General features: G+C 39.5%; 1 protein-coding gene and 1 non-coding gene across 2 annotated transcripts; both read right to left on the reverse strand.

The window, feature by feature from the left end:
• TRNAD-GUC lies at window positions 1–72 on the reverse strand. The gene has a single exon. It is a non-coding gene; the product is annotated as a tRNA-Asp (tRNA).
• An 11,472-nt stretch (window positions 73–11,544) lies between these two features.
• PANK3 (pantothenate kinase 3) lies at window positions 11,545–21,460 on the reverse strand. Its single transcript, XM_009587174.1, has 6 exons — window positions 21,116–21,460; window positions 19,025–19,278; window positions 18,199–18,375; window positions 16,473–16,596; window positions 13,219–13,344; window positions 11,545–11,823 (listed from the first exon to the last, which is right to left on the reverse strand). The coding sequence occupies exons 1-6, from the start codon at window positions 21,449–21,451 to the stop codon at window positions 11,773–11,775; spliced, it is 1,068 nt and encodes a 355-aa protein (XP_009585469.1). The 5' UTR covers window positions 21,452–21,460; the 3' UTR covers window positions 11,545–11,772.
• Window positions 21,461–21,677: the final 217 nt, after the last annotated feature.

A 21,677-nucleotide genomic window follows, 5' to 3' on the forward strand; every position in this document is an offset into this window, starting at 1 on the left:
CTCCCCGTCGGGGAATCGAACCCCGGTCTCCCGCGTGACAGGCGGGGATACTCACCACTATACTAACGAGGAGCGGGAGCCCCTCCCGCAGGGCCGTTATTCGTCCGGCCGCAGGCGCGTTCACCAGCCGCTACCGCCCCTCGAGGGATGGCCTCGGGGAGGCCGCCGGTTCTCTCTCCTGTCCCTCTTGCTGCAGGTCACTGCCGTTGCTCTGGCTGTAACAGTCCAACCTTGAGGCACAGAGAGGCTGCTCAATATACCGGGGGAGCGACTACCCGCCCTGCCTCGGCCTCCCTGCGGTGCGCAAGCGCTGCCCGCACCAACTCGGTCAAGAGCCGAGACCGTCTGCGCTGTCAGCTGGAAGAGCGCTCACCACAAAGCTTCCTGTGCAAGGGCCAAGCTCGGCCTTCCATACTTACTTTACAAACATACACACATACATATGCATAGTATGTCTATAGGATATACACTTTAAAACACCTGTAAGCTCAGCTCCAGGAGTTATTGCAGCTGTGTAAGCCCCAAATCACTGCTCTGTTGGTATCAAAGCAAGTCAGGAGATTGCATTTATGTGTGTAAGAACATGATGCTGCATCGCATCCACTTCCATGGAAGCGGCATGTCAGAGTCTGAGTTAAGATCCATCTCTAACAGCAAAAAGTTAGAAAAAAGTTTGGTTTTTTGGTGAAGATTCAGAAACTTTTCTCTCCCCACCCAAACTGCTGCCAATTCTGGAAAACTAGGAAATACACACTGAGAATACAGGGAAAACTCAACAGAAGAAACTTCACTTCCAGATTTCACAAGAGCTGAAGAAGTTAAAGGAAAACATAGAATCATAGAATCATTTAGGTTGGAAAAGATGTTTAAGATCATCGCACCCAACCGCAAACCTGGCACTGCCAAGTCCACCACTAAACCGTGTCCCTAAGCGCCACATCTACATGATACAAAACTGCATGGGGTGAGCATCTAGTGTCACTGTCATGGGCTACAGGCAAGAGGGGACTCCCGCCTGTCCCGATCAAGTGTATCCAGCTGTAGGTAGGGGAAATCACCACACTGAGGCAGCACCTATAGAGCCATGGGTGGGAAATGAGCCATTTTTTTTCTGTCAAGATTAATTTTGGGTTTGTTAATTGATACAGAGGAAATGGACACGGAGCCAAAGCGCAACCACAGCTAGTGAACTGTCACCAAACAGCTTAAAATTAATGCTACATTAATTTCGCAGGCTGGAACATGCTGTGGAGTGTTTTGTAACCATATCTGTGTGCTAAGGGAGCCTCCCGCATACTACAATGTTTGCCTAAAGCTCCTCTTTTGGTCTGGCAGTGGAGCTGTTTGCATTGGCAATTCTCTGCCCCCCTTCCCCGTGCAAGGTCCCAGTACAAGGGAGAAGAGCAGCTGAAAATGGAGAACTTGAAATCACACACCTTTTGTGAGATCCCCAGAGGTCCCATTCTCACCCCATCACAGCAAAGAGCAGCAGTATTTGGTGTGAAAGATGCTTATAGCATCTACAATACATTCCCAGTGGAAGCTGGAACTTGTACTCGGCCCTGGTGAGGCCGCACCTTGAATACTGTGTTCAGTTTTGGGCCCCTCACTCCAAGAAGGACATTGAGGTGCTGGAGCGTGTCCAGAGAAGGGCAACAAAGCTGGTGAAGGGCCTGGAGCACAAGTCTGATGAGGAGCGGCTGAGGGAACTGGGGCTGTTTAGCCTGGAGAAGAGGAGGCTGAGGGGAGACCTCATCGCGCTCTACAACTACCTGAAAGGAGGTTGTAGCGAGGTGGGGGTTGGTCTCTCCTCCCAAGTAACAAGCGATAGGACGAGAGGAAATGGCCTCAAGTTGTGCCAAGGGAGGTTTAGATTGGACATTAGGAAAAACTTCTTCACTGAAAGAGTGGTCAGGCCTTGGAACAGGCTGCCCAGGGAAGTGGTTGAGTCACCATCCCTGGACGTATTTAAAAGACGTGTAGATGAGGCGCTTAGGGCATGGATTAGTGGGCATGGTGGTGTTGGGTTGACGGTTGGACTTGATGATCTTAGAGGTCTTTTCCAACCTTAATGATTCTATGATTCTATGATTTTTTAAAACTGTCCTGTAGCAGAACTTAGTATCTATTTGTCTGAAGGTTTTTTTTACTCCATCCTTAACTTCCCCTAGAAGAGGTTACACTTCTCCAGTGTATCCACCAGCCTGCGATGCTGAAACAAAATGTTCTTTCTAGTAAGAAAAGTTACAGACAGCTAGGTGATAGGACTGCTAGGGATTGTCTGGGAAAGAAGTTTATCTACCCAAAATGAGAAAATGCGGAATGCTCCGGTTCCTGTTGTCCTGAGCTGACTGTTAGGGATGCATGGCCTCTGGCAGGACCTTGCCAGGGAATTCAAGTGAAGTGATAAGCTATAATAAATTCATCACAACAGAGAAGTGATAAGGGGCTATAAACTCAAAACAAAGTCAAATACTGCAGATGACATCAGTTCTGGAGTTAACAGCTAGCACTGCTTGCAGGTCAAGGACACTGACTTTGAGTACTTTTTAAAAGCAGCAAACTTAATTTGCTGCAGACAGTTCCTCCAGTGACACCTCTTTCCTACATCTCTAATGCCACCGATTTGGGTGTTAGCTCTTCGCATTTACTGTGCAAAGCACCTCTCCTTGCATTCCCTTGCTAGCAACACCTGCTGCCTTGCTGCTTCCAGGTTTGCATTCCTCTGCTGCCACCAGTCTCTGACAACCAGTCTCTGGCCAAAACTCAGGGCCATTCACCTTGATAGCACTCACCCCGATACACTGGTCTCCTTCAACAGAACGACCCCGTTTTGTTAAGACCAACAATCCCCTGTAACAGACACAGAAAGGGCTACAGTAGTCGGTACCTTCTTTGCCTCAGGTTCTCACTTCTAAGGTTTGCCCTCAGGAGCAGAAGCAGTGGGAGCGAGGCATTTCCCCCTGGAGAGGAAAACAGTCAAGCAGCCCTGGAGCTGGCTGGGCACACGTGATGCCGTGGGACCAGACTACTCAATTTTTAATTTGCAAGTAATTTCTTAGGTGCTTACTCTGCCTTAATAGCACACAGGCTGCAGGCCCTTTACCTTTCAGGACTTGCAGAGTCTGGAGTTCAGCTAGGAATCTTCACTCTTTGTACTTCTCCCCCCCCAGCTGATGGAATGTATTTCATCATCTGCTTGAAATACACTGTCATTTTGGATCTCTCTTCCATTCGGGCTTCATCATGCAAAAAACTGCTAGAACACTTCCCCTACTCATTGCTCAATGTGTAAACGGTTTTACGGCAAAAAAGTGGTATGTGAATCTCTTTTATAACTATGTAAAGAAAAACAATGCAGAATGCTGCAATAAACCACAGTCAAAAGCTTCTCTCAGTCAACACTGCTCAGCCAGAATCTAAAGGGTTGAGAGGATAAAGCGTTTTTACACCATGGAGGTATCTGTCCTGTTAAAAATTTGCCAAGTTGCTCATCAACTCAAGCATGTTTCTGATCCCTTAAGCACTCTCAGGGCACACATCTCCTTTCTACATGGCATAGCTTTACGACCCTTCCAAGAAAGGCACCTTCAGGAACTGAAGAGCTTTGTTGTGTCCTTGGAAGAGGAATTTTTACCTACAGAAAGTTGATATTGCTTCTTCTGTAACGGCTTATGACCCTGCTGTAAGAGAGCTACTTTCATCATTTCCCTTCCTGCATCCAGCTTCCAGGGCCCACACTCGGAGCCTGGGCCAGCCAGAGTTACTGCAGCCTCCCGGAGGCTATTTGCCCCGCGACCCCCTAAGGTTACAATGCAGCCACCATTGCCAAATTGATGCTCTCAACTACATATTTACAGGTTGCATAAAAATTCTCTCCCCGTCCTGCCTGCGGGCAGGGAGCAACACTGATTGCTCTGTAGCCCTAAGGATGCACCTCCCCGAGGCGAGGGATGTTCGTGGTGCAGCAGGCTCCGTGCTGAGGCCCCGGGGAGTGGTGCTCCCTCTGCTCCCTCCAGACTGGAAACAGGAGAACGTGGTCAGCCACCGCGGTACCTCCCATGTGCTGTGCACAAGGTGTCTGCTACTACTGTTTCGTGCTGCAGCCTGAAATGGCAGAAGTGGACATACTTACTGAACACCTGTTGATGGACAGAAATGCCCTTAGAGCAGGGGGGTTTCACTCTGGGACAAAAGGCAAACTTCATTTTTAATCTATAGTTCTAAAAAGAGGGAAGTTACAAGGATTATTAAATTAGAGGTTTGCATTTCTGAGTCCAATAAAAATTCAAATACACTTGGCTGAATAGTCTTACAGTAAGAGGAAGTTGCTTGTTTCATACAAACTTTTTTTTTTCTTTTTAATCAGATCCACAGATAAGATAGAATGAAATGAAGCTCACACAGCTTACCCCGTCCTCTGAGCTTGCACACAGGCTGCACCAGGAAGCAGTGAAGGACTCTAGCTGAAGTGCAAACCAGCTTCCACAAAAGGCTACTACAGTTCACTCAAGGAAAGGAGAGATATTTCTGCATTAAAAAAATGGCAAACCAAACAAATCAACACCCCATAAACTTGTAAAGGAACTTGTATTTCTTACAAGCTCATTTCCCCTAGGTAAAAAGAATCACTGTGGTGCAGAGCTCCTCTTTGCCAGACTCGATGGAGATACAACACAGAATGGAATTTTCAGGGCTTCTTTTTTGGCAATTTAAAGCAAAGATTTGTAGTTTGGGTGGCTAAAATATTTGTACAGTAAACCCTGATGACCAGTCTCCGACACAGCAAGCTTGTCAACAAGATGCATTGCCAGCATGCTGTTGTGGCACAGACTTCATTCCTGACAACTTCTTGCCCTTTAGGCATCCAGTCAGAACAACTTCAGGACAATGTAATTTGGCTGTTTCAAAACATAAGCAAAGAACAATTCCAACAGAGGAATAATGGCAGTTTATATATAACGTGCAGTTTATACATGTAGTATTTTATTCAACAGGAAAGTATCACTCTGAGTCACCTCTGTGCACGAATCAGCATGCGCTCTCAAGTTAATTTGGAAGGCAAAAGCTTATGGCAGCTTCACAGCATGCTTTCTACTTCAAGACTGCAAAACTAAAGTTCTTTAGGACATCAAATGTTTTTAGAAACAGGACCTGAATCTAAGAACTGTGAAGTATAGGCTTTTATTAAAGGAGAGGAAGAACAGAGCATGAAAACCATACCAGTCATGTTTCCTTAGTACAAAATGTTATGCAACAACCCCCAGTATCAAGTATCACAGCAATTTATCATGCTAAAGGTAAAAACCACACCCAGAAATCCCTCCCCCAAAACCCACAAATGTAGGCAAACAATGAACAATCTCAAATTATTTATTAGGAAAAGACAAAGTACTGTTTCAACATTCATACAGAACAAATGGTAATAAAACCAGGAAAATAAACTGTAAAAAGTAGGCCCATCACAGAGGAGTTGGGTTATGACAAAGTAAATGAAATCGAAACTTCATTCATGCAAACAAGCAGTAAAGAATTATTTACAGTTTTGATGGGATGAGTTACAGCGTTGGCCATATTTGGGCCCCAATCAAATTACTCGGTGACATATTAAAGGGATCTAATCTGTACATTCAGTAACGAGAATCTATAAAAAGAAAAATAATTTAAACAATTTACAAGAGCTGTATTACAGATGGCATAAAGGCATCATTTACAAGAGCTGTATTAACAGGTGACACAAAGGTATTAATCAGTAATTTATGAATAAAAATTTGTAGCACATATTTTTACATCACATCTTCAGTGTCTGAACAGTAAACAAGAAAGTGGAGACATAACATGAGTGCAATGTAATAGAATAAGGCAACTTAACCAAATGGCTCTTCGGAGAACTTCCATCCTACACGGGTTTACAATTTATAAATTTGCCTGTCCGTTTTGCTAACTAACTAAAACAAATATCTGAAGACAGCAATTGGTGATTAGAAGGCCTGCACATGACGAGACAGTAGAGGGAAAATTAAACACTCGTTTATTAAAACGCCAAAACTCAGAAATTAAAAAAGTGCAGATTATCAAAAGCCCTCTATATCCTATCTCTAACATCAACACACTAATTTTCATGTTCTAGATGTCGTAATTTAATATGTCTCAAAATACTAATCCACTAGTCTTATAATTAAATTCTTTTGTAATGCACAATCTGAAACTAATATACCTCCTCCCAAAGCTTGTATTTACAATGTTCTTAAATTGATGCTAGAAGAATTGTGAAATGCTAGCAATTTATAGCAAAGATTAGCAACTGATAGACCATATTCCAGTTCATTTTATAGGCAAGACTAATTAACACATTTAGCTTTTAAAATTATTTCAAATGGGTATTTCTGCATTTTCAACAACTTCCCCAAATGCTTAGTAATGGCTGATTTTCTTGAGGTTTTAGCAGAGAACAAATGCCAATCGTGTTCTACTTGATACTGTTTGTTTAAACAGCTACAATGACTAAACAAGATGAAGGATAACACTGAAATCCAGCAATGAAAAGTCATCCGTATCATAATGCACAACGGGAATGTTACGGGCCTTACAGAAAGCAGCACAGGAAGCCAAACGTGCCAATGACTTGCCACATTAACAAACACAGCCCACATACTCTAAAAAAAACAAAAGGGAAACTTGAAATAAGGCCAAAAAATATTTGCAAATTATAAATTTTAAGTCTGTCAAAAGGACCAGGCCATAAATATTTTATTTACAATTTCTACTTAGAATCTTTATTTTCAACAAATGATTTAGCACCAGCAAAGTAGCATTACTGTGTTCCCCAGGCAGAAGACCTCGAGGCCAAGTCTTGCTCATTAGTTAAAACAGTCCCCGTTTAAGAGAATCATCTACTCAAGTAACTAAAGTGAGCAGGATTTGGCACTCACTTATGCAAACCTAGACTGCTCAAACATAGTCCATTAGCACATTAATAATTACAGATATATTACAGCATCTTTTGAGATGTTTTCAGAAAGTGTGTTTTTAAGAATACTTAATATGCTTTACATGTGTGAAGTAAACAAAACTAGTAAAACAGGCTTCTCTGCAGACTTCTTTTAAAATTAAAGCATTAGTAATTTTATCACAGGTGACAGAACACTGGCGATGTACTTTGGAATGTATCAGTAAAACTTAAAGAACGTAAGCAGGGAATTATCCCTCTGTACTGTGATAAAGCATTTTTTAATCTCCCATGGTCATGTCTGAGGACTTAATTCACCCATTTTATCCACAACGATTGTTAAGTCTGCCCCCTCTCAGTATGCGTTAACAGGAAATGGAAAAATTAATACAACCAAAACAGTAACTGTATGTGTCAAGCGTGTTCCTCTCTCTGCGCTGTGACCTACAGGTCTTGGTCAAATACTTCTAACCTGACCCATAGGTTAGATTTTTGTTCACTTTTTAACCTAAGCAAAGCTCTATTACATATTACATGTTTTTTAAGCCTACATAATTCAAAAAAAGGGATGTAGAAAGCACTGTCACTAGGAAAACACTAATCTCGTTATGTGTGCAAATGGAGTCAGGATAAAAAGCTGACCACAACTAGCTCAACAGAACCACACTGATTTTTATCTCTGTTCTAAACTCAGCTAAACTGTTTCCTCAGGATTAGAGCCATCTAGTATCCAGAATGTGAATAGTGAAAGTGGTATTTAAAAATACGTTGAATGTAAATTTAGGCATTAATATAAGTTAATGACTGAATGCATAAGACACCATCTAATCTTTACGAAGCACAGATTTGCTCCAGATAAAAGACACTTTAATTAGTTCCAAATGTTAAAATCCCACTGTTACTCTGAAACATTCAGAAATGAGAAGTTATTGCAACTTATCTGGAAGTAGGTATTTCCTGAAGACCTATACTGGATAGAGACAAAGAGTTAGTATTACAACCCTTAAAGGCAATATAATCACCTTGCACCAACTCAAACACAAGTAGGAATCTCACAGTACTACTGCAGGAATAATTAATCTGTTATGAGAAGCCAGAACTGAACTTTTGTTCTTAATATACAGGCTGAGAGTAAGTGGGATAGCATGGTCTCATATTCTTTCCATGCTGTAACTTTCAAATTATGAATGGAGGTGTTGGTAGAATCACACAGGTGCTTGCAGAACACTAGAGAGAGAGGGAGGAAAAGATCTTCAAAAGGCAGGTCAGACACCTGAAGACCCTTTGAAAATCTGCACCAAACTGTAAGACAGCGAAAGTGTATCAAAGCTGCTTCTCTCTGAACTGTTAAATTTATTGAGGCTTTACTAAAAGAATGAAGAAGTGTTTATACTTAAACCTCTGGTAGCTTCAGTAAAGAACGTTGAGGATGTGTTCATTCCAGCTTGCTAAATATTCACAATGTACTGTAGAAGTTCCCTTCTCGTTCAAACTGCAGTTATCCTAGTAGAACTAGAAAGGTGAAAGTGGTTAAATTTAATAGCCATACCAACTTGGAATAGCTTCATCTAAAAATGAACTTCTTTGGCCAGAAAGAATCTGCTACAATAAAACTGTGCGTAATACTTAAAAAGACCAAGCTGGAGGGATGAGACCAAGAAATGGAAAAGCATTATCCCAAGGTAAGGGCTACAGGGATAGGAAGCCAGGAACTTGATGCAGTTTTCCTGGCATCTCTAGCTACACTGGATTGAAGAGATCATCTCCATGGCCAATAAAATTATCTGCCATTTCTCTGGTAAGCAACACTGGTTAGGAAACCTCCTGGATAAAGTCCCAGTACCAGCAAAATTGGCATTACATGAAAAAATTAAAAGGCACTCACATGGCTAATTGAGCTGAAAACGATTACACATTCAAAATGAGCTTTACATTTTACTTTAGAAGAAGTATCACACAACTTTCCTCTAGAGAAGTGGTTCCACTTGAGAAGACAACAGTAGCCCTGAGAAAACCCCAAATTTTCTCTACTGTAGTACATCACATTGAATCAATTCACTCTAAAGCCACTTCAACCAGTTAGCTTTGAGGAAAAGAAATGGCAAGGGTGAAAGTAAAAACTAAGAAGATCAGGAAAAAGCAAGTTACTTCAGTGATTTGTATAAAAGAAACAAGCCTTTTCAAGGCCTGTTTCGAAGATAATTTAGATAAAAAATTATTTCGAACGTAATTTAGACGAAAAGGCTTATCTTGCAACTATTTGTGATGCCTAGCATTTTTACTGGTGGTAGAGTCAATCTTTGGAGACTCTAGTAACAAGTTCTAAGTTGAGAGAAAATGAGATGAAACCCAAAGATGTGGCTTAAATACAGGACCCCTGGGCTTTACAGTAGGGCTTGAAAACTTCTCTGGTTGCTCTTGTAATGAAGTAACACTTGTGCTGATAAAACTACCATAAGGAAGCCAATTTTTTTAGAAGCTCACGGGAAGTAAAAGAGAGGTAGGGCATACTTTTTGATTCTCACAGTAGTTTCTATACAGTACAGCTATTCAAGAATTACTCCATTAATTTATTCTGTAACTCTGTACAATTTACTTTAAAAATGTATCTTGGGTCATGTCAACTTCAAATGGTTTAAATTAACCATGGTCATTAGGTAATCACCTTCTACATGTGCTTCTGGTTAAATATACAAGTAACTTCAACTACTGCTTCAAGAGCAGCTCTCTTTCATTATTACAAAATGAGAAGTGAAGCAGCAATAAATATGGTCTAAAGGAACTGTTTCTAATCAAGCTGTAGTATGTGTCTTAAAGAACTTCACTTTGCAAGAAAAATACGCAGTTGGTTTGCAAAATTTTCAGGAGGCTGTCAAAACATTCAGAAAATTAAGTTTTTACAAAGTTTTATAACCAAATAAAGGTTACTTTCTATAGTCAATCGTAACTTAAAAGGAACAGTATACAGCATTTATAAAGACATTCTATAAAACCCATATTCACTTATTTTCTGAAGTGCTCTGATTTAGCATTAGATCAGTTGAACTGTGAGTGTAATTTTTGTTTGTTTTAAGTCTAAAATGAAACATCAAAGCAAGCACAATGGAAATGTAGTATGAGTACCAGGAAAAGCAACAATAAATGGAACTGCATTTGTGATTGGCATTGGGTTTAATGAACTGGCTACTCTAAGTTACTGTACTCCTAAAGGACCACAGAATTTTTTTTTAAAAAAACATATGATGTTAGTATGGGGCTTTGAATTTTAAGAAAAGAAAGAGAAGACAGATAATAGCACATAGAGGTTTCTAACACTCTAACTAGGAGGATGTGTCTGTGAATACAATACAGCCGTGCTGTGGAATACTTGAGCAGTCAGTTTTAAAAATACCTTAAACCCCAAGATATGAATGTGTTCTGGTCTGGTTGCTCCTCATGCACTTATAGGAAATATTTAACATTAAAATGGTATCATAAAATTGGGTAGCTCTTTAGACCACAGAGAGTCATACAGCTAATGACTGTATAATATTCTTACAAGTTTAAGATTTCATGCCCTGGCTTCAGGACTAAACTTATTACAATAATCACAACTGTAAATTTTAAAAGTATACAGAAAACCCCAAAGATCAGTTCCGGAGTATGGATTTTATCCCAAGGCCACAATTTGATGAATGATTCCATATTGCAAGTGCACTAACTATTGGTCCGTTTGGTGCTGCAATACAAACTCTAATGCTGTCCTCAACTTTCAAAAACAAACCTCCAAATCCAAAAGCAAGCTAACAACCTTTCATTTTCAACATCTAATTAGATTCTGATCAACTCTTATAAAATTAAGGCGAAATCACATTTTCAAATTAGTAGGATGGGGCAGAAATTTTCCAAACCTTCACAGAAATAAGCCAAAGCATCAGAGTTACGAGGTCTATTTTATAAGGATTCTCTCAGGCTTTGTGGTACCTTTACAAATAATGATGCATGATGTCAGAATTTATAAGAGAGACCAAAAAAACCAGAAGGCATTTTGAAAGTCATGTCCTCAAAACAAAAAAACCCCAACCCCCAAAACCTGCCTTCATTAATCATTACATTCTTTTCCAAATCCAACCAAAGACAGAGGGGATCTTCCCAAAATACCAGCTGCATCTTCAAATAAATGAAGAGGGCAAGTGAGTATCTTCACAAAACCTTCAAAACATCAGCTGTTTAATCTGCTGCTTTGGCTGATTTCTTCTGTTTCTATTCTTCCCACTGAATATTAAAGCATTAATATTATTTCCATTACACATGAAAATAAAATAATTACTATTCTTACTGTGGGAAGCAATTGGCTACACTTCCCTCATGTTGTAGATAGTACCTTACTGTTTTTAAAGTTGTTTTCTGTAAGTACACATGGGAAATTGTGCTCACAATATAGTATAACTAACGAAAATAATTTTTAATTCATCAATTATATACAAAACTGATGCGCCTAAAGCCTCAGGAGTAAACTTGCAATATTTTCACGCTTAGCACTTAAAGGTTTGGTATTCCTTCTTCTGGAAGCTTGTTTTCAGAGGATGTATTGCATATTAAAAGTTCAATACTGGCTACATGTACCAAAGAACATAAACGATATCCCCAAACAGTTCACTTTTCAATGCCCAACAGAGTGAAAACCCCTTCCTTATAATGGCAATATTCAGTAGCTAATCACTTCTTAAAAACAGTTACAGAAAATCTGCTATTTTCTTCTCCCCTCCCCAGATTTAGTTCCCATTGCCATAAATAAGTGTCATTCAGGTGGAAAATAGTCCAGTGTAGTGACATCTGGCATCTCAACTGAAATTTGGCAGCCCAAGAAGAGCACCAACAGCTCCAAAGTATCCCTGTTCAAAACAAACAAAAAAATATTTCAGGTTCAAGTAGGTTATTAAATTCTGCACTAATCACATTTCAATGACAACAAAGCATCTGGTGGACCAATGCTACAGAAAGAACACCATACACTTTTAATATATAATCTTTCATAACAATTTTTTAAAGCTTTGTGAAACAAACTTTTTATCCTTCTTAACTAGCTTAACTTTAGGAGATTTCACCCCAAGCCTCCCCATACACTGCAGGACTTCTAAGACATGTATCAGTGACTTCTAAAGCACGGAAATCAGGTTTGGTAGAGGAGCTGTGTATTTTGGTTGCCAAAGGATCTTCAATATCCATAACAACACTATTCCTAAGGTACAAGTAAAAAATTTCTTAAACTAACTGCACCTCACATTTTTAAAGAATTATGTCCAAGCTTCAACACCATTTTTTGGACTGTATACTTACCTGCACACAAAGAACCACATTCTCCTGTTGGATTACTTTTCCCCTCTGGGGAAGCAAGATGTTCCCCCTCCCTATTAACTGTGAAACACAGAAGTGTTTGGAATCTACACTTGACCAAATGCAAGAATTTAAAATTTATCCACGAAAAATGCGAAGGGGGTAGAACTAACAAGGAACCATTCTGCTATTACTGCAGACACTAGCACCAAGACAGACTACTGTCAGTCTCAGGATAAGCAATAAAGGAAAAAAGTTGTGAGAATCAACTGAAGGGGAAGAGATGTAATGCTGTAATATTTGCAGACCAACAAATTGAGGACAAAAATTGCCAGCCCACTGCCAAGAAGCTACAAGTCTCCCAACTGCTGCACCTGTAATTAATATCGGTTGCCTATATTTTAACCAAAACAGGTCAACCCTCTCAGCTTTACATACTGATCTAGATTGCAGAAGCTGCCCAAAAGCAGGTTAGTCTCAGAGCATAAAATCACTACAACAATTTCAAGGCCTATCTGTGGTGGTATGAAAGCACTCCTTATTAAAAGCAGTCTCGAGTTTCAGGATATTGCTCAAGCTCAGTTGAGAACGATACAGGTATTTCAAAGGCCCATGCTTTAGATCTCTCTGTAATCTTTTGAAATGCAATACTTACTATTGTTTCCACCCAAAACCAAGCAAAGACTGTTGAACCTTAGTGCAGAGCTTAACATTTTCTTGTCCCTCTCCAAAGATCTATAGCATGAACTGAGATACCCCGAAGTGACTGAAGCACTTCCCTGGCAGAGAGTACTGTCCCCAGAGAACCACTACAGTATGACAAACATCCTCTTATTTCCAACGCTTACTGAGTACTTGGTGTCTCAGGATACCACACATATGAGAGCTACTCAATACATGCATTTTTGATCTATGGTAAAACAATACATGCAGATAAATGAACCACAGCATACCTCATGTTCTAGGAACAAGGCCTTCAGCTGGCCTTTTGACCAGTAATCCAGTGCATATGCAAGAAGTTTCATTGACAAAGTATTCACACGTAAAAAATTGCCAACAAACACAACTCTATTTATTTTCTAAAAAGAAGAGAAAAACAGCAAAGGATTAAGTCTTTTCACTGTTTAACACAGCTTTGAAAAATTAAGCTATGAAAGAAGACTGTCTCGAGCAAGAAAAAAAAAACAAAACCAAAACCCAAACAACCCACAATTAAAACATGGTTCCAAAATTTAAACCACAGCATACTCGAGGAAAAGGAAAAACCGTACAACCCTCAAGAATTAAAGGACTTAATTTACAGACAAGTAGCACTTGTGTTTCAAATTAAGTGAGCATTTTCAGTAATTAAGCCAAAGAAACAGCCCAGCTAAGAGAAATTAAATGAAAAATACTTGTATTTGGCAGAGAAGACTCAATGCCTTCATAGCCCTGTACAATGCTGCTTGATCCATATGCAACAAGGCAGCACTGTAAAGAAGCCGAAGACAGTAAGACATAACAGATGTTTCTTTCATCTTCAGACCTCAATACACCTCAGCATAACATTAGACTAAGACTTAAATACTAGAAGTGAGCTGTGAATTTTAATCAAGTCAAATGTAAAAAAGTGAAAATCGTTTCATTTTCCCCATTCACTGAAATAAATCCAACATTAAGTGGAAGCAACATTAAACACTGGTTTAATGATATGAGAGCAAGAACCAAGAAAATGTAATTGTGTTAGTGCTTAATATACTGCTTAAATAAGCGCTTAATTATGTTAGATGAATGCTCATATCCAAGTTATTACAAAATCTAGTATGACAATTCAACCTGTAGTCAAATAACTAACATGCAACTGTTTTTCACCATCTTGATTCATTCACAGTGAAGACAAAGTAAATGCACTGTTAAGGCATCCAAACATAATTCTGCTCTATAGCAGAAAGCTGAAATAATTACTTTAACTTTATACATCAGTTCAAGATATTAGTTTGTGCATCCCTATTAACTATTTCTTACGATTTGTAGTTCTGTGACATAGTTGGAATTAGACCAAAAAAACTTGGAATAAAGTTAATTTGTGCAGTTCTGATTTGTACTCATTTACCCCCACCCTTAAATATAAATTGCATACATTGCCTCAGACCCAGACTATTAGCATGTACTTTCAACCTCACTCTTATTTTAACTCTTCTGTTATCAAGCTCTGCCATAAAGCAAAAAACCCAAAATTAACTTAATACCCACAAAATTAACTTTCTTCTCTGAGACGGACATGAGAGAAAGACAGAGAAAGAAATTGAGGGAGAACGTGCAGTATTAAAACCAAAAAAATATATTAGTCTGGCTCCTAAGCAAAAGGAGGGTTACTGCAGCTAACAAGGTTATTGATATTTCTGAGACCATCACATCCACAGATTTTAAGCAGAGCTCTAAATACAGTTACCCTTAGTCTTCTCTAAGCAAGCTGTTACTAAACCTCACTTTATCCAAAGTTTCTTGATAATGAATGAGGAAATCCCTGGTGCTCAGACACCCATATCTTCTATGCCTAAATTCAGTATTCTTCCATAGGTTCTTGACTGTCCATGCTAACCATACTGAAACCGAACGCATACTGGTTCTGTTTAGCAGAGGTTTGAGAAATAGAAGATAGCAGGAAACTGTCTCTGTATCAACCAGTAAGAAAACAGGTGTCAAAACAATTTGAAGTCTCAAGAGTTAGTAAAAATTAAAAGTAATGCTTAACTAGAAGCAAGGATTTCTACGAGCTTTAATCAGAGAATAATTTCAGCTTGAAGAAACTGCTGGAGGCCATCAGGTCCTATGCGCTGCTCAAAGCAGGTCTTTCAGCAATTTCAACATTTAAGTTGCTCAAGTCACATATTTTGAAACTCTCCAAGGACACAGAGTCCACAGTCTCTCTCTGAGTCCATGTTTCAGGGCTTAACCATTCTTGTTGTGAGCATCTTTCTTCCCTTATACCACTCAGAATTCCCTTTGCTACAAGTTGCATCCATTGCTTCCCGTCCTTCTGCTGTGCAGGGCCGTACCTGGTAGCGTCTTCCCTCTCTAGCTAGTGACAACCATTCCAGGCTTCAGCTGCTTCTTCAGGCTTAACCCGGATCCCTCAGTGTCTGCTCATACGTTAGGTGCTCCAGGGCAGGGCCCTGTCTCAGTAACCTGTCTGTTAGACTTGTTCTAGTTTGTTAGTGCTTCTCTTTTGGTGATGGTGGTGGTAGGGGAGGAGGGGGAAAGAGGTCATGTCCATCGTTATCACCTCCTCTGACCTGGTGGCTATGCCCTTGCTAATACATTTCAGTACACGTACTGCTGATTCATGTTCAGTTCAACTTGACTGCCAGCATCCTCCTCTCTTCTGCAATGCTACTCCCTAGCCAGACTGTATCCGATCTTTTGCTTTTGCCGTGAGGATGCTATCCTGGAAGACCAATGAGCTATTCTGGGCTGCTTATGTCATTGGGACAACCTCCCACAAGATCTTGCTTCCTAAATCCCCCCAAACCAGAATCCTGTTCTACTCAAGTCCATCTAGAGTCTCCATTCTGCTACTTGCCTTCTTCACTTTCCTCAGGATCTTAAACTCTACTATTTCAAGGCTGTCACTGAAATCCCTGACCAATTCTTCACTCATGAACAGCAGGTCCAGCACCATGCTTGCCTAGTCAGCCTGCCTACCACTTGTGTCAGAAAATTGTCCCCAGCACACTCAGAAGTATGGATTGCTTGTGATCTGCCATGTTACCTTTCCAATAGAGGTTGAGATAGCCCCTCACGAGAACCAGGACTTACAGGTCCTCTTGCATCCCACGCCGCATGTGTTTGTGTACAGAGACTTAAGTTGGGCCCACAATCATCCTGTTTTCGCAAGCGGACTTCAAGTCCTTTCATCACAACATCCTGTGCTCCCCTGCTCCCTCACTTATCTGCAGGCTTCAAGCTCCATTCCCTAACAAAGCTAGTTGGAAGCCCTCTTCATCAGGTTACCTTCCCCATTGGCAAAGACATCCTTGTCCTACTTCTCCAAAGACAGTAAAAATATTTTGAACCAATTCCTTATTCTTTAATACTACATGAATTTCTTCGTTTCATTTGAGAATGTACTAAAAGGTTTAAAATGATACATCATTTTAGTGGTCATTTAATCTGAAACCAAATAATAGACTTATAGATAGGTCATTTCCTTGTCAGAAGTTTTTACCTCATTTACTGCACACATCCGGGCAATAGACCCAATGTTATTGGTAATGGTGACCAATATGGCTCTTGCAAGATCTTCTTTACTAACAGACTCTCTCTTCTCTTTGTAGATCATATTTCCAAAACTAGAACAAGAAAAATTTCCATTAAGTACAAAGTGATTCGTGTGCATTTGAAGTAATTTCAGAATGTAATTTTTATGCTATAACAGAACTTAAGTCTCATGTTTCTTCTTAAGAAGCTCCTTTTTTAAGTCTGTATTAAATACAGCAATTTGACAACTGACACTACAACATATGTATTTATTCCTTCACAGGAAACAGTCAATCTTGTTACAATAATGACCCCCAACAAAATACTTTTGTTTAGATTGTTGGCTTCCATGGAGAAGCATCTACAGCAAAAAGTAGTCTTATTCTTAGGCAAGAGTACTCTGCAAACCTAGTCACTGTAAATTAAGTCAATGCTTAAGTCTGACTGGTGAATCCTCCAACTCCTCATGCTTGCTTTCTCACTCACAATACCTATCCAGTCCTCTATTCTCAAAGTAGAAGTAAACCAGAGATGAGTTGAATGGTTTTATGATGGAACAATCCTCTGAAACAGAAAATAAACAGCTGACAGACTGCAATTTAGATGGTATAAATGAAGAGTGCTGGATTAGAAGGGCATTTCCACTACCATACACAGATCATTTCTTATGGATTATAAAAAAAGAAAAAACACAACAAGAATATGCATGATATTTTACCACTAAGGACTCTGTGCCATATCTAAGTCAGTTCGGAGAGCCAGAATCCTGATTATTCTAAAAGTCAAATAGTCATTAAAGATCCTAAGGGTCTTAAAAAGTAAATGAGAGCAAAAAGTACCTATATAAAGAGCGAGTTAAGATGTATTGACTAAAAGTGTAAAGTTTGCACATATTAAAACCTCTCAGCATATGCTTTCTCAAGAGGCTTGGCCTCAGCTGGCTGGAGAGGGAGAAGAATTAAGTTACCGTGAATTAAGACCTCTTACTACTGAATAAGAGCAAAGATTTAATGAACTCTTTTATGTACATGTTAGTTTCACTCCCAAAGTTTATTCTTCTTACATTTCTTAAGGGTAGAGAAGCTGTAACATCACCAATAATCTTCCCCAATGGAAATAAAACTTGCAGCTATGACAAAAATTCTCTGTCATTGGCAGTAAAATACATTTATTCTCATGATGCAAACTGTTTATGTTCAACAGCCTTCATAAGTGAGAAAAGTGGTTAAAACATTATACCAAGTGACTGTACTGACAACCGTACATCAAAAAAAGCAGTCTTTCAAAAAAAATGAAGAGATACTACTGTAAGAGCAACACAAATGCCGCCTTCCACTCACCTTCCCTCTGGACAACACCCCTATTAAAAGATTCTAGGAAGTCAAAAAGTAACTGGCTTTGTTTTTCCTCTGTACTTTGTTCTTGCCACTCCTGTGATCACCTCACGTTCTCTCTGACTCATGTAACGCTGTATATGACATACCACATGAGGTTTCTTTAACACCTGCACTGGCATGTAGCTTTAAATCTTCAGGAAAACTGAGTATAAATACTTTTAAAAAGTGTAACATAAAACATAACTTGACTACAATAAAAGTTTGCAAAAAGCAGTTTTCTCTGTATTAATAGTTTAAGTATTGTTTCTGAAGCCCCCCAAACCAGCAAAAGAACCAACAAAAAGATCTCTTGCTTACCTGGATGCTACAGCCCATCCTGGCAAGCCAAATCTTTCATAATCTCCTCCATAAATATCTCGAACCAGTTTGTCAGCGTGTGTGCTGTCTCCTTTGGATGCCATTTCCAGAGCTTCTTCAAAACTTTCACAGCCCGTCAACAAACTGCATAAACCAAGAAAGGTCCCTCCACCTAGACTAAGAAGAAAGAAAACAAGTTGCTTTTAAATAGTATTTCCTCACATCAAAGATTCTTATGTCTGACTAGCAAAATAAACAAAGCCCTTCAACTTAGATACCAAGCTGTCTGCTTTCTTGCTCAAGGTTCACTACACAAACAGCTGTCAATCAATTTAACATTTATCTAAGTCACTTACAAGAAGCTAACCATACAGTAAGAGCTAATAAATAGTTATAAACTCTCAAAATGTAAGCTGGAAGAGTTAATCAGAGACAAACTCCCTAAATACCCACATCATGCCACTGACTCTGATCCTTGATCATTTACTGTAAAACATGTGTGGACATATTTATTCTTACGGAGCAAGAGAAACACAGGGTCACTGGACAAATTATCAAAACTTAAGACAAAAACCTATAAAATCTCACTCCGGAGTACTTCTAGCACTCATTGATTGATAAATAAGATACTAGCTAAATCTTCTCAATAACAGAACTACGGGAATGGACTTCAATGAATACAGCTGTAAATTAAAGATAAAATACTTTTCCATACTACAGAGTGAGGGAAGGGATAGGTGAAGGGAGTCAGGGAGAGAAACCACTTTGAAAACAGAAGGCTCGTTGTTCCATAGAGTAACAACCCCAACTTAGGTTTTTAAGTTACCTTGTTCCAGTTACTCTTTTATAGTTGTCTTTGGAATGGACTGATAAAATACTGACTCCTGAACCAATGTTAACAACCAGCAATGGGTATGGATCATCCAGGTTAAAAGGCATCTTTTGGCATCTCTCAGGATCTGAGGCATTTTCAAAATAATAGCACTCTGCCTGGCCATTGAAGCTGACAGAGTCTATATACAATAAGCCTTTGACAAGGCAGTCAAGCTCATCCAGTTTGTGCAGCTGGAGGTTTCCAATCTGTGTTAAAAAGAAAAAAGACAGCGTCAACATGTTCTAACATTGCTTAACAACATGCTACAAATTTGGAAACTAGTACTAGAAGCTACCTCAGGCAACTAATTCAGGAACTTCAATCCCACTATAAAGCCAACAAAGAATTCAGGGGTAAATTCTGAATACATCAATTAGCAAATTACCTGACTATAAATCTAGATCTCAGACTTGAATCAAGAACACACAAGCAGTATAAATATCTGCTTTGGTAAGCCTAAAGATAACTTTTGAGATACTCAGACATTAATCCATTGAAAAATTAGCAAGATTTTTCATCAATCTACATCAAAAAAAGGTCACCAAATACCCTACAGTCCCCATTGAGTGTCATCTTGGTGAAACTCACATGTCTGCACATCTTTTCAAGGTCTATGGGTATCCTCCCCCATCTTAGAAGTCAAAAAGTCATTTCTAAGATGTCAGCAGATAAAAACCTAAGATAAAAACCTCAATGATATTGTACTAACTATCCTCGCAACTTTATTAACACTGCAAGGATCATAAGAAAACCACAGGTCAGAAATTCTACAGGACTTTAGGCTCGTTACAGTTCTTCCTCAGTTTTGCAGATGACATTTAAGCTGCCATTCTCTCATAAAGCAGAAAGACAATTTAACAGGTGCTGTGGATTCCAAGAAGGCTGTAATTTCACACCATACTTAATACAATTTAACTTGGGGCTTTCACAAAAAGAGTGATCATGCTCTCTCCCTCACCACAGCAGGGAGTTCCAACAGTTAGAGAATCCAATTAGGCAGCTAATCCAAGAAAAACCACTCAAAGTCTATCTCTGAATCAGCTCACATTTAGAAAGCAGCCTGCAGTTAGATTACAACGTTGCACAATCAGACAGGATTGCACACTGCTGACTGACATCAGTACCGGATCACAGCACTGCCAGTCCCCTCCTCTTCCCCCAGGTCCCTTCAGCTTTTCTTGCCATGGCACAACTGTGAAGTTTCACTGTGGAGCAGATCAGGGAACTGTTCCAACATAAAATATTTATGTGAGGTTTTAGATAATGAATTAGTTCTGCTGTACAAATTGTGACCCTACCCCACAAACAGTTGTACCAGCTCAACGGAAGGCTAGCACAGGAATGGAAGTGAAGCAGATTTTTGAAACCAAACACTTTGTGCTATTGAAAGTCGTCTTGTCTCTAGAAACAGAAGAGCTCTGCAGCCACCTTAGAACTAGGACATGTGCACACTGGATACTGTGATAAGATTTTCAGTTAGTAACAACTATCTTTGGATCGAAACTGCATCTAAACAAATTATCAATTTTGATCGTCAAGGGAAGAGTCAAAACACCTCAGGAAAATCCCAAACGGCTCTGCAGTTGAAAAAAGACCGTCTTTCAGACATGTGTTTTGTCACAGATCTCTAAACAATGCATTGGACTAAATTAATGAGGATAATCCCATGCACAAACATTGAAAACGTATCATCAAAGACTGCTTAGGAAAGAAAATCCAAACTGACTCAAGCACCTCAGCAGTTTAAACACATTCCCCCTCAGAGAAAACACAGATTAGAAAATTGTTAACTTCCACAAAGGTGTCCAGCATTCCACTGCATTAATGGAAGGTTCTAATTAGCTGTTAGCATTAGATCTTCATGTTTATTGTGATGATGTCAGAAAGCATATTTCTAGATTATCATACTTAAGACTGAAAAACAAATGCATAATTAATAATCTTTGAGCATTCCACAGTTTTTCAAAATACTGCTTATTTTAACCCATCATCAGCAATGCTTTTAGCATCAGCTTCAGTCCGAGGAAAAGACAGGCTACCTACTGTGCGAAAGTCTTCTTCAAACTTGTAAGCGCCACCGCCAGTGGCACAGAGCACCGTATGTAGTGTTGAAAAGTTTTTATTTCTTCCCATTTGGATAAAAGTAGGCAAATCATGAGTTGGGAATCGAATAAAGTGCAAGTTTCCTCTTCGCGCAAAAATCGTCAAGTCTTTCAGCTCAAGGTGGACATCTCGAATGCCAGTGGATCCATAGGCTACATTGGAAGTCAGATATTTGCGGATGCTCTTCAAGCTCTCAACTTCCTCCTGCTCCTCCTCTGCAGTGATATCAATAGGTTCAAAATACGCAAGTTTCACCAAAGTTCCCCCAATGTCCATGCCAAACCATGGAAAAGCTGTGAAGATACAAGAATTGATCGATTAGCTTTGTTAAAGAGCAAAAGCAATACACGTAACTTAAGCCTAAACCAACGCTATGCTTTTCAACAAGAAAGACATTAACAAAAATCCTCACAGGATTAGTACCCACTTCCATTGCATGATCTTAAATATTCCTCTGGCTGCAGGTAAAAATGGAAAAATCAGCAACTCTATTTACATGTTT

Source organism: Fulmarus glacialis, unplaced genomic scaffold (assembly GCF_000690835.1).
Source record: "Fulmarus glacialis isolate BGI_N327 unplaced genomic scaffold, ASM69083v1 scaffold31901, whole genome shotgun sequence".
Taxonomy (NCBI): Eukaryota; Metazoa; Chordata; class Aves; order Procellariiformes; family Procellariidae; genus Fulmarus; species Fulmarus glacialis.

Bases quoted from the DNA above. Each gene is read 5' to 3' on its own strand.
- PANK3 (XM_009587174.1), bottom strand. From the start codon at position 21,451: ATGGACATTGGGGGAACTTTGGTGAAACTTGCGTATTTTGAACCTATT. The intron at 18,376-19,024 runs GTAACTTAAAAA...CTTTCTTCTTAG, and splicing joins AAAAGAGTAACTGGAACAAG to TCTAGGTGGAGGGACCTTTC. The intron at 11,824-13,218 runs GTATGCTGTGGT...TGTTTTGAACAG, and splicing joins CCTTGTTCCTAGAACATGAG to GGATACTTTGGAGCTGTTGG.